The sequence below is a fragment of the Urocampus carinirostris genome, chromosome 18, assembly GCF_059441175.1.
Source record: "Urocampus carinirostris isolate Australia breed hairy pipefish chromosome 18, RoL_Ucar_1.0, whole genome shotgun sequence".
Taxonomy (NCBI): Eukaryota; Metazoa; Chordata; class Actinopteri; order Syngnathiformes; family Syngnathidae; genus Urocampus; species Urocampus carinirostris.
The window spans coordinates 3,179,730-3,193,609 of NC_142366.1; the positions used below are offsets into that span (position 1 = coordinate 3,179,730).

The following is a 13,880-nucleotide window of genomic DNA, read 5'->3' on the forward strand; positions in this document are numbered from 1 at the left end:
GCTTCTTTAATTGAAATTTATACCGTAAGGGTGCCACAGAGTCAAGAAATTTAAGCAGTATTAAAGTCATTTGTAAGTGAGTCAATAGGCACGGGAGGGTGCAATTGCCACAGGTAATGGTTCTATTAGAGCTGAATTAGCACGTACCTTAACGCCCATACTTATTTTCTCTCTCTAGCGATCGCTCCCTTCCTCTATTGCTATCGCTCCCTTTCTTTCTCTCTATTTCTCTCTGTCTTTATCTCTCTCTCATACTCCTTTTATTTCTCACTTTCTTTCTCCGACTCTCTTTTTCTCTGTCTTGCTCATTTTCTCTCTTACACTTTCTTACTCTCTCTCTTTATTGCTATGTTTATCTTTTTTTCTTTCTCTTACTCCTTTTCCCTCTTTCTATTTCTCTATATTTCTTTGTCTTTTCACTTTCTCTTATTTCTTTTCTCTTTCTCTCTCTCTCTCTCTCTCTCTGTATGTATATATGTCTCTCTGTATGTATGTACGTTTTTTTTGTATTTATGTCTCTCTGTATGTATGTCTCTCTTATCTCTCTTGAAGACCCGTGACTGGCTGATAAGAGTGGCGTTCGCCCCGAGTTGTTTGCATAGTATACACAACTTGACAAAACAAATTGAGAATTTGAGTATTCAAATTAGTAAAAAGTGCACTGAATATCGAAACAAAGGCTATTATGATATGGTAACATTTTACATTTTCAAAATGAATTCATTTGGTTCATAATATTTTATTATTGTTTGTAATATATCATTAATACAAAATAAAACTGAAGGACTGCCTGGGAGCCGGAAGAGACGCCTCATTTAAGAGCCGAAAAGGCCGATTCTCTAAAAGGAGCCGGAGCTTTCATCACTACGATGTTAGTTGCCGCGCCGGAAGTGACGTTTCCTAATAGCCGAATCTAGCCTTCCAACCCTTAGGGGGTATTGCACGAAAATGGAATAAAGAAATCCGAGCTAACTTACTAAGCGCGGCTCAATTGAGTCAGGATTCGACTCAATCGGTTGCATGTTGGCCGAAGTACAGCGAAAATGTCGAGCCAGACGCCCGAAAACAATCCCAGTTTCGCGGATCTAAAAATGGAAAGGATTCGTGCGTCGTTTTTTATCGCAGCCGAACAAGAGCTCCTTTTGGACTTTTATGAAGACGTGAAAGAAATCATAAGACAAAAGGGAAACACTGCAGTTATTATTAAGGAACGAGAGAAAGCCTGGCAGACCATTGCAGATCGCCTCAATGCGTAAGTACTGCAGATGCCAAATTGTCACTGCAACTCTTATGATTATTAAAGGGACGTGTATTTAGTGCCGTTTAGTGGTAAAAAACAACATTCATTTACAAAAACCCAATCTTGATTTAAATCAGGGGACTCAGAAAGTGTTCTCAACAGTGAACATAGGTTGTTTAATGAAGGGGTTTCCGAATCAATTGAATTAGGGGCCGCTGAAGCTAGGATCCGAGTGAGGTTGGGTCAAATGGGTTTTACACAAAATCAGCGCTGATTAAAACATTCCGCTGCTCTTAAAGGGACAGTGTTTTACATGTGTCCACTTAATATTGCTGTGATGCGCATTCCACGGAACACTACAAACTACGTAGACCGAAAGTGGGCAAAAAAGGACAACAGGATGAAAGAAAAGTAGGGAATAAAAAGAAAAAAAGGAAAATGGAGAAAAAAAGAAGAAAAAATAATGCCATTTTCTTTTTTCTTTTCATTTATTATTTTTCTCTGTATTATTTTTTTCATTGAGTTTCATTTTTGTCTCATTTGTCGTTTTGTCTCTCTTCTTTTTTGTCCTTTTTCATTTATTTTTCTTTAGTTTTTTTCTTTTTTCTCTTTTCAAAAGTTTAAGGGGAATCTGTGGTCACTTTGGGTCTCCGTATTTTGTCTTCTTTTGTTGTGCATTTAGCACTTGTTTTCAACAGCACTACAGAATACAGCAAAATCTAGAGGGCGAATAATACACTTTATTGTTCCCTTAACCTTCATGTTAGGGCAGGGGTTTAGGAAGTAATATATTTAGTCCTTTAAAGGGATAGTGTCTCTAAGAAAAAATATTATATAAAAAAAATATATGAGTTATGGTATAAATGTGCATTTTTTTAAAAACACTCGTACGTTGAGAAGTGTGTATGATTTGTCCGCCATTTTACTGTCCATCCTGTCGGACAGGACAAAAGACTGAGATCACTTGCGCTCGTTTCTTGGTTTTATTGAAAGGAAGGAAATGACAAGGTGGGATTCTTCGATCCGTTGGTTGGCGGATCGAAGGAACTTGACAGGCGGGTGAAGGCTTGGCGGGAATGGTCGCGGACAGACGTAGTGTTCGGAAAAGAGTTCAGGAGTCAGACGGGCAGGGCAGATTACAGAAACGGGTCGGCAACGGAGATCAATCAGAAGAAAACAGGGAGCAGGCAAAGAGTCAGAGGTATGGGCTTACTGAGCTGAAGGCAACAGGTAGCATGAGTACAATCAGACAAAGTGTTACCGGAAGCTGGGGACTTAAATGTACAGGGTGTGCCAATCAGCTGTCCTGGCCATTGGCGCCAAAACCTGAGCACAGGTGTTCCCACTACATGTGATTGTGACACATCCATCCATTTTCTGCACCGCTTATCCTCAGTAGGGTCGAGGGGGTGCTGGAGACCATCCCAGCTATCTTCACGCAGTGGGCAGGGGATACCCTGAACTATTTGTCAGCCAACCGCAGGGCACACAGGGACAGACAATTCGCTCATTCACACCTGGGGACAATTTGGACCGGGCAATTAACCTAACATGCATGTTTTTGGAATGTGGGGGGAAACTGGAGTGCCCGGAGGAAACCCACGCAAGCACGGGGAGAACATGCAAACTCCACAGAGGAGGTTTGATCTCATGACCTCAGAACTGTGGCGCACACACGCTAAACACTGTGCCGCCGTGCTGCCCGCCAATGTACTGATTTATTTTTATTTTCAGATCTTTTTTTGTGCAGCGAATTTTTTTTATTAGGATATTTGAGAGCACTGCAGTGTTTTATCAGAGTTTTTTGGCCCTAACTCTGGCAGCCCCCAAGTAAATTAAGTTTGAGACCCCTGATCTAGTGTGTCAATAATATCCATTTAATGTCTCTTTTTGTGTTTATTTCATTGATCCTTCATAAAGAGCAAATTTGTCCGGCCAAAAGAGGACCTGGCAACAAGTCAAAATCAAATATAAGAACATTTTGCAAGCTGGTAAGTGATGTCGGATGAGATGAGAGTGAACGTATGATGATTTTGACATGGAATGTCTGATTCGTAGCAGTAAAAAAAAAGGAACAGACAAATGGCACAGGCAGTGGCCCAACAAGCCAGACTGTGAAGCCAGTTGAGGAGCCGTCCCTCAAACTGGAAAAAGGGAGTCCAGCAAAGGAAGGGATCCCAGGAGGGACCGTCACAGACTGCGTCCCAGCCATTGACACTGACTACTTCATACAAGGTTCTTACTGGAATATAAACCCTTGTTTATCGTGGTTAATGTGGACCAGAACTCCCCTGTGATATGCTAAAATACACAAATGGCTAATGGATCGCGGCCATACAAGTGCACCACAACTTTAGGCAGAAATATCGTCAAAAAAAGAGCCATACAAAAGATCATTTCACAGATCCCCAATGGCAGCAATATGAGATTTGGGATAAAAGAGCCATACAAAAGGCCATTTCACAGGTCCCCAATGGCAGCAATATGAGATTTGGGATAATGGATCACACCTGCAAGAGTGCACTTCATTTAAGGCAGCAATAACAGCCACTGGGCCCAACAAAAGTGTGTTTCAATAGTCTCCTTTCACAGGTATATGGGATTGGGCATAATGGATCGCAGCCATGCAGCTGCACTCTATTCTAGACAGAAGTATAAATTACAAAAGAACTGCCAGGCCCGGCACTAATGCACTTCATTGGTCCCCACTTGCAGAAATATGGTATTGGGGATACTTGATCACAGAGTTTGAGTGCACTTAAATTTAGACAGAAGAAACGGGATAGTGAGCCACTATGCCCGACAAAAATGCACTTCACTGCTCCCCACTCGCAGAAATTGGAGATAATTAATCAAAGCGTTCAAGTGCACTTCATTTAAGCCAGAAAAACTGCCAGGCCTAAATAAAGTGTACTTCACTGGTCCCCGCTCTCAGCAGTATGGGATTGGGCATAATGGCTTGCAACGCTTTAGTGCACTTCATTTTAGGCAGAAATAATAGGAAAAAAAGAGTCACAAGCCCGACAAAAGTGCCTTTCCCTGGTCCCCACTTGCAGCAATATGTTGACTGTGGCTGCACAAGTGCATTTCATTTTAGGCCGGAACACAGTAACGACAAAAAACGTTGTCGTACCCGACAAAAGTGCGCTCTGCCAGTCTACCATTAGTAGCAATATGTGATCAAGGCAGCTGCATGAGTACGCGTCATTTTAGGCGGAAATAATGGCAAAAAAGAACGGCCATGCCCAGGAAAATTGTGCTGTGCCTGCCCCCACATGCAGCAATATACAATCGGGGGTAATGGACAGCAGAATATTTTTCAACCAGAACTGTTGCCAGGAAGTAGCAAGGGATAACAACACTGCAGCAATATTCATTCGATCAATCATTCATTCCTCATACTACCCATGTATCAAAAAAATATACTGTCTGATTTTGTCTTTTCATGCAGTGCCTGGGAACACAGTCACGTTATTACAGCCACAAGAAGAAAATCAGGTTCGTTGCCATCTAAATCAGTACTTCTCAACTGGTCTGACTTCAGGACCCTTAATTCCACCCTATGACAATCTGTGACCCAAATATAGAAAAATATTCTACTTCTGAAACTCATACAACGAAAGGATTTCGCAGTCAGAAACACAGATCAAAGAATATATTCACTTTTATGTCTTTCAAATAACAAAATGACCAGCAAAACCAAAAATACTTCAAGTACTATATTTACTGCATAGAAGCCTACATCACAACACCCCCCGATAATGCTTTAAAATAGCCACATACTAAAAGAGACTAACATATTAACAGGGTTGGGTAGGGTTACTTTAACTGGATTACTTTCAATTACTTTTTGATTACTCCAATACCAAATATGAAAAAATTACTAAATTTTGTGCAGGCTTGGGGAGTAACGGAATACATGGAACGGCAAAAATGATGTTGGCAAGCTGTTTGGATTTATTTTCATTTTGTTTCTGTCTGTCGCATTTTATGTCAGTTTTGCCAGAGATCAAAGCCAGAAGAGAAAGCTTACCACGTGTTGTGAGTCATAATTTTACCCATATTTAGTTTATTTTGTCTTTTATTAGCATATTTGGTATTGGAGTAATCCAAAAGTAATAGAAAGTAATCAAGTTAAAGTAACCCTACCCAACCCTGGATATTAATAAAGCACGTACCTTAACGCCCATACTTATTTAATTATCTATCTATCTATCTATCTATCTATCTATCTATCTATCTATCTATCTATCTATCTATCTATCTATCCCTTATGATTTACTTTCTTGAGACCTGTTATTATTGGCAGATAAAGCAAATAAAACCAACATAATCACAATAAAATAAGATGTGGTCCCTCTCAAGCATGCCGATTGACTGAACAGGTAGAAGGGATTGAGCAGGGCTTTATCACCATGTACTGTTAAGGAGTGTAATTGACAATCCGCTTTTTCTTCGTCTTAGCATTATTTTGCCATGGAAAGGGCCTGCGACTCACTGAATAATGGATCCTAACCTACCAGTTGAGAACCACTGATCTAAATCACTGCTCCTTAGTTTCCTGTTAAACATTCTAAAACAAGTTATTTTGGATGTATACAATAGGTGGAAGGTACATCTACAGCGGCAGGATCTACTTCTCCAGATGAGGAGACAATATCGCAGGTCTCCAAGTGTGAGGTATCAAGTCAAATTTGTGGAAATGTTTTGCTTTTTTTAGCCCAGAAAGTCATTTGGCGTCAATAGAAAGTATCCATGTCCAAAAAAAACCCAAGTTATGTTAAGTTATGTTTATTTGTATAGCCCTTAATCACAAGGAGTCTCAAAGGACTGCACAGAACACAGATTATTGCAAACCACAAACTATTATTACACCATCCACCAACCTCGTTGAATAATATTTAGGGATATTGTGAGCTCGAGTTTTTTTTTTTTAAACTCTCAAGTCAAGTCAAGTCAAATTTATTTATATAGCCCTTAATCACAAAAATGTCTCAAAGGACTGCACAGGATTACAGTTACAAAATTACACAATTACCTGATCTTAAACCAGCATGCGGGCAAGGAAAAACTCGAAAACCTCAGTGTGAGGAGAAAAGAGAAACCTTGAGAAAGGACCTCACATGTGGTAATCCCCCTTCCAGGATTGACCAGGCTGAATTACAATTAGCATTACTGTAAACATAATAGTAAACATTAGGTAAGATGTTGAAAATGTCCGGAAAGTGCATGACATCAACGACGCCCCCAGCCTGCAAACCAGTCCAGAAAGTCTATGACGGCCACGGCGCTGCCTCCCGTCTCTGCCAACTGGTAAATGCAGGGGTTGACATGCTGCAGGTCAGACGCCGGTCCGCTGACCCATCCCAAATCATCCTTCTCCTTCGTATCAGCCAGGCAGGCGTCGGAAAAAGACAGGACAAAACAGAATATGAGGTGGGCATCAATCATATGCTTTGGAATAGAAGTGTGTCTTAAGCCTCGATTTAAAAACTTCCGTTGAGGTTGCAGATCTTATCTCCAGAGGCAGGGCGTTCCATAACACCGGGGCCCGGATGGAGAACGCGCTCGAGCCCGCAGACTTCTTGGCTCTCGGAGTCACAAGTAGACCGGCATTTTCCGAGCGCAGACTCCGTGCAGGAACCTACGGGGAAATCAAATCGGAGAGATAAGAGGGTGCAAGCCCGTGCAAACATTTATATGTTAATAAGAGAACCTTAAAGTCACATCTTAAGTGGACTGGGAGCCAGTGCAAGTTGGCCAATACAGGAGTAATATGCTCAAACTTTTTGGTCTTAGTCAAAAGTCTGGCTGCCGCATTCTGAACCAGCTGCAAACTTTTAATGCTAGACATCGGGAGACCAGAAAGCAATACATTACAGTAATCAAGCCGAGAAGTAATAAACGCATGAATTAAAATCTCTGCATCTGATTGGGACAGCATCGAACGAATCTTCGCAATATTACGGCTGTGGTAGAAAGCTATTCTAGTAATATTTTTCACGTGTAACTGAAACGACAGATTAGGATCAAATATAACACCTAGATTTTTGACCGAGTCACTATGGGTGATATTACATTTGTCTAGGTTCAGGGTAGTGTTTGAAAACAACTGACGACAGTGAGCTGGACCAATAATCAACATTTCAGTTTTTTCTGGGTTAAGGCGTAAAAAAATATTTGACATCCATCTTTGAATCTCAGTAAGGCAAGCCTCCAGATTTCTAAAACTTAAATGTCCATTTTTTTCCAGTGGCACATACAGTTGAGTGTCATCTGCATAGCAATGGAAACTAATATTATACTTGCGGATAATGTCACCAAGCGGGATCATATAAATACTAAAAAGAAGGGGGCCAAGTACAGAGCCTTGAGGAACACCACAAGGGACATTAGATTGTTTAGAGGTCAGATTGCCATAGTTAACACATTGCATCCTGTCTGACAGGTAGGACCTAAACCACGAGAGTACAGTTCCTGAGATACCAATGCGTTCTAGACGAACCAATAATATGTTGTAGTCGACCGTATCAAAAGCAGCGCTGAGATCCAGCAGCAGTAACATTGATGAGGCACCAGAATCTATTGTTAAAAGGAGATCATTGGTTACTTTAGCCAGGGCTGTCTCAGTAGAGTGATTTGCCCTAAATGCTGACTGGACAGTTTCAAAAAGGTTATTTTCTGACATGAAGTCATTTAGCTGCTGTGCAACGACCTTTTCAAGTAATTTCGCAAAAAATGGAAGATTTGACACTGGCCTATAATTACCTAGGCTTTCTGGGTCAAGGTTAGGTCGCTTAAGCGTGGGTTAATGACGGCAGCCTTGAAGGCTACAGGAACAATACCCGAGGATAGCGATATATTAATAATATCTAAAACTGATGGTCCTAAGATAATGATAATAATAATAATAATAATGCATTTTATTTAAAAGCGCCTTTCAGGCCACCCAAGGACACTGTACAGACAATGGAAAAAAATACAATTTAAAAAGTTGTAAGCGAAATAATAAATAAAAACAAGACATAAAATCATAAAAACATAGGAAATGAGAAGCTATGTGTTGTAAGCAGTCATGAACAAGTGTGTTTTTAGAAGGGACTTAAAAGTGGAGAGAGGTGTGCAGTATTGGAGGTCCGGAGGTAGATTGTTCCAAAGCTTGGGAGCAGTGCAACTGAAGGCTCTGGCTCCCATGGTGCTCAGATGGGCAGGGGGCACTGACAGTCGGAGGGAGGACGAGGATCTGAGGGAGCGAGTGGGGACGTGCACCTGGAGAAGGTCGGACAGGTAAGGAGGAGCCAGGTTGTGAATGGCCATATATGTATATAGGAACAGTTTGTAGCTGATGCGATGCTGAATAGGAAGCCAGTGTAGCTGTTGGAGAACGGGGGTGATGTGCTGCTGGGAAGATGTTTTTGTGATGATGCGAGCAGAGGCGTTTTGAACCAGCTGAATTTTACGGAGGGACTTTTGAGGAAGGCCGAAGAGGAGAGCAGTGCAGTAGTCAAGGCGGGATGTGACAAGACTGTGGACGAGAATAGCAGTGGTGCGGGGGGTGAGGGAAGGGCGGAGTCTGGTAATATTGCGGAGGCGGAAATAAGCAGTGCGGGTGATGGTGTTGATATGTGAGTGGAAGGTAAGCATGCTATCCAGGATGACACCCAGACTCTTGACCTGGGGGCAGGGGGACACTAAGGAGCTGTCGATGTTGAGAGAGAAATTGTTTACTTTGGATAAAGTGGATTTGGTGCCAAGAAGGAGGAATTCTGTTTTATTGGCATTTAATTTAAGAAAGTTTGTTGTGAACCATGTTTTGAGTTCGGAAAGGCAAGAGGTGAGGGAGGGAGGTGGGAGTACGGAGTTTGGTTTGCAGGAGAGGTAGAGTTGGGTGTCATCAGCAAAGCAGTGAAAGTGGATATTACATTTGCGGAGGATATGACCAAGAGGCAAGAGGTAGACGATGAAGAGAAGAGGACCTAAGACAGATCCCTGGGGAACACCCAAACAGATCCTTCACCAGTGAAGCTGGAAACGGATCAAGCAGGCACGTAGTTTGTTTGGCCCTACTGACCATCTGTGTTAGATTATCAAGGGACAAATCATTGAAACTGAAGAATGTTTCTGAACAACCGCCGACACAGTCCATACCTAACACCTCCACATCTTTGATATAGGAGGAGGAAACAGAGCGTTCTTTTAAAATTTCATTCCTGATTAGTTGAATCTTTTTATTTAAAAATTCCATAATGTCATTAGCAGAATAAGTGCAACCATTTGGGTTAAGTTGTTGTCTGGTAAGTTTCGCCACTGTGTCAAACAAAAATTTCAGATTATTCTTATGTTCAACAATAATCTTAGAGAAAAACGAAGCTTTAGCTGAGGCAAGAGCTACTTTATATTTCAGCAAACTGTCACACCAGGCCAGTCGAAAAACCTCCAGCTTAGTAGTGCGCCATTTTCGTTTAATTTTTCTGCAACTTTGTTTGAGTAACCTAGTTTCTTCAGTAAACCAAGGTGTATTCTTCTTGGGTCGTAATTTATACTTTAGGGGCGCCACAGAATCAAGAACATTAACCAAAGCAGTATTGAAGTTGTTTGTAAGTGAGTCAACAGACCCAGTGTACGAAGGGAAGGCTGCAGTTACCGTAGGTAATAATTCTTTTAAGGCTAACACCGTTTTAGGGCGGATATTGCGACTGCTAAAGCCTAAATTTTTAACAAAATAGTGATCAGAGATGGCATTAGGATACGGTAACACTGTAACATTTGAGGCTACTACGCCACGGGTCAGGACGAGATCTAGAGTGTTCTATACCTTTATTTCGTGTAGATAATGTCTGAGTACTGTATTTTCTGTACAGCCTTTTGAGACTTGCGATTAAGGGCTCTACAAATAATCATGACTTTACTTTATGAAAAAAAGGCCTCATGGCGTTCCCTGTCGGATCAAAGTGGTACTACAACTTCAAAACGAGATTATATGCGCTTATTTGCATTGATTCACATGCTTAATGGCTAATGCATTGCGCAACCTGATACATTGATGGGGTAATTAGTTGCCAAAGCTTTTAATAATTGATTTTAATCTATTTTATCGTTTCGTTGTTGCAGCCCCAATCTCATACTTTGTTATGTACCCTTTGTTGGCAATAACGGAGTACTGTCTCAGTCTGATGCGGAAATTATAATTCATGCGTTTGTTACCTCCCGTCTCGATTACTGTAATGCACTACTCTCTGGTCTCCCGAAGTCTAGAATCAAGTCACTTCAGCTGGTACAAAATGCCGCAGCGAGGCTTTTAACTAGGACAAAAAAGTACGATCACATAACACCGATTTTGGCTAACCTGCATTGGCTCCCAGTTACCCATAGATGTGATTTCAAGGTTCTCTTAGTATTGTACAAAATCATACATGGACTTGCTCCCTCTTATCTATCAGAACTGATTTGCCCCTACGTCCCGGTCCGAAGCCTATGATCTGAGAGTGCCGGTCTTCTGGTGATCCCAAGAGCAAAGAAGTGTTCTGCTGGTTCGAGAGCGTTCTCCATCCGGGCACCGGTGCTATGGAATGCTCTTCCCCCTGAGATCCGATCTGCAACCTCAGTGGAAATGTTTAAATCTAAACTTAAAACTCACTTCTACTCCATAGCATATGAATAACCTACTCCTCTCGTCGGCTGAAAAAATAGTCTGTGTAATATAGTGTAATAATCTGTGAAGCCCTTTGAGACTCTTCGTGATTTAGGGCTATACAAATAAAAATGACTTGACTTGACTTGACTTGACTGTAACCATTCAAAGCTTTTCACACACTGTTGCTGGTATTTTGGCCCATTCCTTCATGCAGATCTCCTCTATAGCAGTGATGTTTTGGGGCTGTCGTTGGACAACATGGACTTCCAACTCCCTTCAAAGATTTTCATTTGGGTTGATATCTGGAGACTAGCTAGGCCCCTCCAGCACCTTAAAATACTTCTTACAATGCCATTCTTTTGTTGCCCTGGCTGTGTGTCATGCTGAAAGACCCCAGCCCAAACTCATTTTCAATGCCCTTGCCAATGGAAGGAGATTTACACTCAAAATCTCTGGATACATGTGCCCATTCATTCTTTCCTTTCCACAGATCAGTTGTCCTTGCCAATTAGCAGAAAAACAGCCACAAAGCATAATGTTTCCACCACCATGCTTAAATGCCAGAAATATCGCGTGTTTTTAGGTGAACAAATACTTATGTTGCACTGTAATTTGGAAATATGTTATCTAGAAATCAAACAATGTGATTTTGTTTTTTCTCCACATTTTGTACCTCTTGGTTGAGGTTTACCCATGTTGACAATTATAGGCCTCTTTAATATTTTAAACTGGAGAACTTGCACAAGAACTGGTTGACTAAAGATTGATTTGCCCAACTGTATTTATATAGCACTTTTCAGAAACCGAAATGCAACTTATCCTTGCCCTCATGTTGGTTTCAGATCAGGGGATGGTGTAATAATAGTCTGAAATAATAGTCAGTGCAATAACCTGTGCAGCCCTTTAAGACTCTTTGTGATTAAGGGCTATACAAATAAAAATGACTTGACTTGACTTGACTCAAAGTGCTCTACAACAGTGTTTTTCAACCTTTTGTGAGCCAGGGTATGTTTTTTACATTGGAAAAAAATTGCGGCGCACCACTAACGAAAAAGGTTATAAAATAACACTGAATACTATGTTTAATTACAATATAATTTATAATACCCCCAGTTTTTACAGCACAGACACTTGACAATAACGTAATATTTGCAGAAAATAATTCATAAATGTTTTACAAAATTTTAAATTTTAAAAAGTGACATTGAATAATTTCTCACGGCACACCTGATGATCTCTCATGGCACACTAGTGTGTCGCGGCACAGTGGTTAAAAATCACTGCTCTACTAAAACAATGTTTCGTGTAACAGGGTCCTCTGCAAGAAGTTCAAAAGCAGTCAAGGATTGTGGTGAGTATTGGCTAAATTTGGTGGATATCACGCACAAATACTGCCATTTACATTTTTTCAACAGAATTCCCAAACGATCAGAAACGTTTACATGGAACATCTTGAGCAGCAAATAAAGCTGGCCAACATCAAAATTGCTCTAAAACGAAAACAGATGAAAAATATGGATCTCGATGCACAGATTAAGCGCAAGACCCTCAGGAAACTGGAACTGGAGATCATGAAAATGGAGAGAGAGGTTGGTACAGGGGTGGGCAACAATTTAAAGTCCCTGGCAGCCGCGTTGGGTTAAAGTATTTGGTCAAGGGGCCCATCCTGGAGACCCATCACATATTTTTATTTATGAATAATAATACATGCATATACATCTAAATAATAAATGTCTTTACATTTGTTTTTGAATAGAATAGTTTCAGCTAATTGGTTTTGTAAGCAAAATCATGTTTTTTCAAAGCACAATTTTAACCACTAAATTTGTTATTTAGTTTTGTAGTATTACTTTAGTTTCATTTTTGTATTATTTTTTCGTATTTCTATAAAATTAATTTTGTAGAATTTGTATTGTAGTATTTTTGTAATCTTTCCCTAGTGGAATTGTTTTAGTATATTTAGTATTTTTTAAGACTGACATACTATTTTGTAGTATTTCTGTTGTAATATGTTTGTAAGACGCCTTACAAAGTTGGCGCCCACACCCCAAAAAACATGTTTTTAATAGTAGTATTTTATTAACTATTATCTTCTTTAACTTTTGACCATGTTCGTTTGGCAAGCCGGATAATAAGCCTGACGGGACGCATCTGGCCTTGGGGTTTTGGTTTGCTCCCCCTGGGCTAGTATGTCTGTGTAACCGTAACTGTACATGGTGTATTAATTTTTTCTCATGCCCTCTGTCTTCCAGGTACCCATCAAAACTGAATAAAGATTTGAATTTTTGTAAAATTGTACTTTCCATCCTCTTTCATGAATTGACTCTCCTTTTTTATTATCTCTTAAGAGTGCTAACACAGGAGCCTCAAAACAACTGTCACATGACCTGACAACAAAGATTCTTCAACATCATAGTTAAGAGCAGGGTATTAAACATGCAGCTTGTGGGCCGAATCAGACCCACCAAGGGTTTTAACGAAAACGCAAGAGAAAAATTAGATATGTCCACTTGATATCGCCATTGCCAGGCATCCCTCACAAAGCATATTTGGGCATGTTTTTCTCTCTTTACTCTTTTGTACTCATTAAGTTTTTCTCACTTTATGTATGTATGTGTATATATATATATATATATATATATATATATATATATATACATATACATACATATATTTCCTGTCCTTTAATCTACTCCTCCGCCCCGTGAAAAGTTTTATACCATGTGGCCCTTGAGTGTTGACACCACTGGTTTAGGGGAAAGATAGCGCCACATTTAATTTTGTGAGCAATGATCAAGACATTATAATAATTGACAATTGATACTATACTATTTTATCACAGATCCTGACCCACCCACCATCAACTTATTAGAAAAGGGAACATTGACATTTTTTTCATTCAGAAAAAGCTTCATTTTGTAGAGTACTTGAATTGTTTCTTTCACTCATTTGAGACAGGTGGAAACGTGTTGGCCTGGAGAGGTATGGGCGCCACCAGGCTGTACT

The 13,880-nt window shown here is 40.4% G+C and overlaps 1 protein-coding gene across 3 annotated transcripts; it reads left to right on the top strand.

The window, feature by feature from the left end:
* The first annotated feature begins 873 nt into the window (after positions 1-873).
* On the top strand, positions 874-13,172 carry LOC148348035 (uncharacterized). 3 transcript variants are annotated; one of them, XM_088322336.1, is made up of 8 exons: positions 875-1,252; positions 3,161-3,231; positions 3,299-3,475; positions 4,692-4,738; positions 5,846-5,920; positions 12,187-12,225; positions 12,290-12,463; positions 13,127-13,172. In XM_088322336.1, the coding sequence occupies exons 1-8, from the start codon at positions 1,044-1,046 to the stop codon at positions 13,145-13,147; spliced, it is 813 nt and encodes a 270-aa protein (XP_088178462.1). In that variant the 5' UTR covers positions 875-1,043; the 3' UTR covers positions 13,148-13,172. The 3 variants fall into 3 exon arrangements, with proteins under 3 accessions (XP_088178460.1, XP_088178461.1, XP_088178462.1); XM_088322334.1 differs by lacking the exon at positions 13,127-13,172 and having other exon boundaries at positions 874-1,252; positions 12,290-13,120; XM_088322335.1 differs by lacking the exon at positions 13,127-13,172 and having other exon boundaries at positions 874-1,252; positions 3,302-3,475; positions 12,290-13,120.
* Positions 13,173-13,880: the final 708 nt, after the last annotated feature.

What these genes read in the sequence shown, in the direction of transcription:
- LOC148348035 (XM_088322334.1), top strand. Translation starts at nt 1,044, where the DNA reads ATGTCGAGCCAGACGCCCGAAAACAATCCCAGTTTCGCGGATCTAAAA. An exon ending in TAAGAACATTTTGCAAGCTG is followed by an intron (nt 3,232 to 3,298) that starts GTAAGTGATGTC and finishes TCTGATTCGTAG; the next exon opens with CAGTAAAAAAAAAGGAACAG. An exon ending in AGCCACAAGAAGAAAATCAG is followed by an intron (nt 4,739 to 5,845) that starts GTTCGTTGCCAT and finishes TGTATACAATAG; the next exon opens with GTGGAAGGTACATCTACAGC.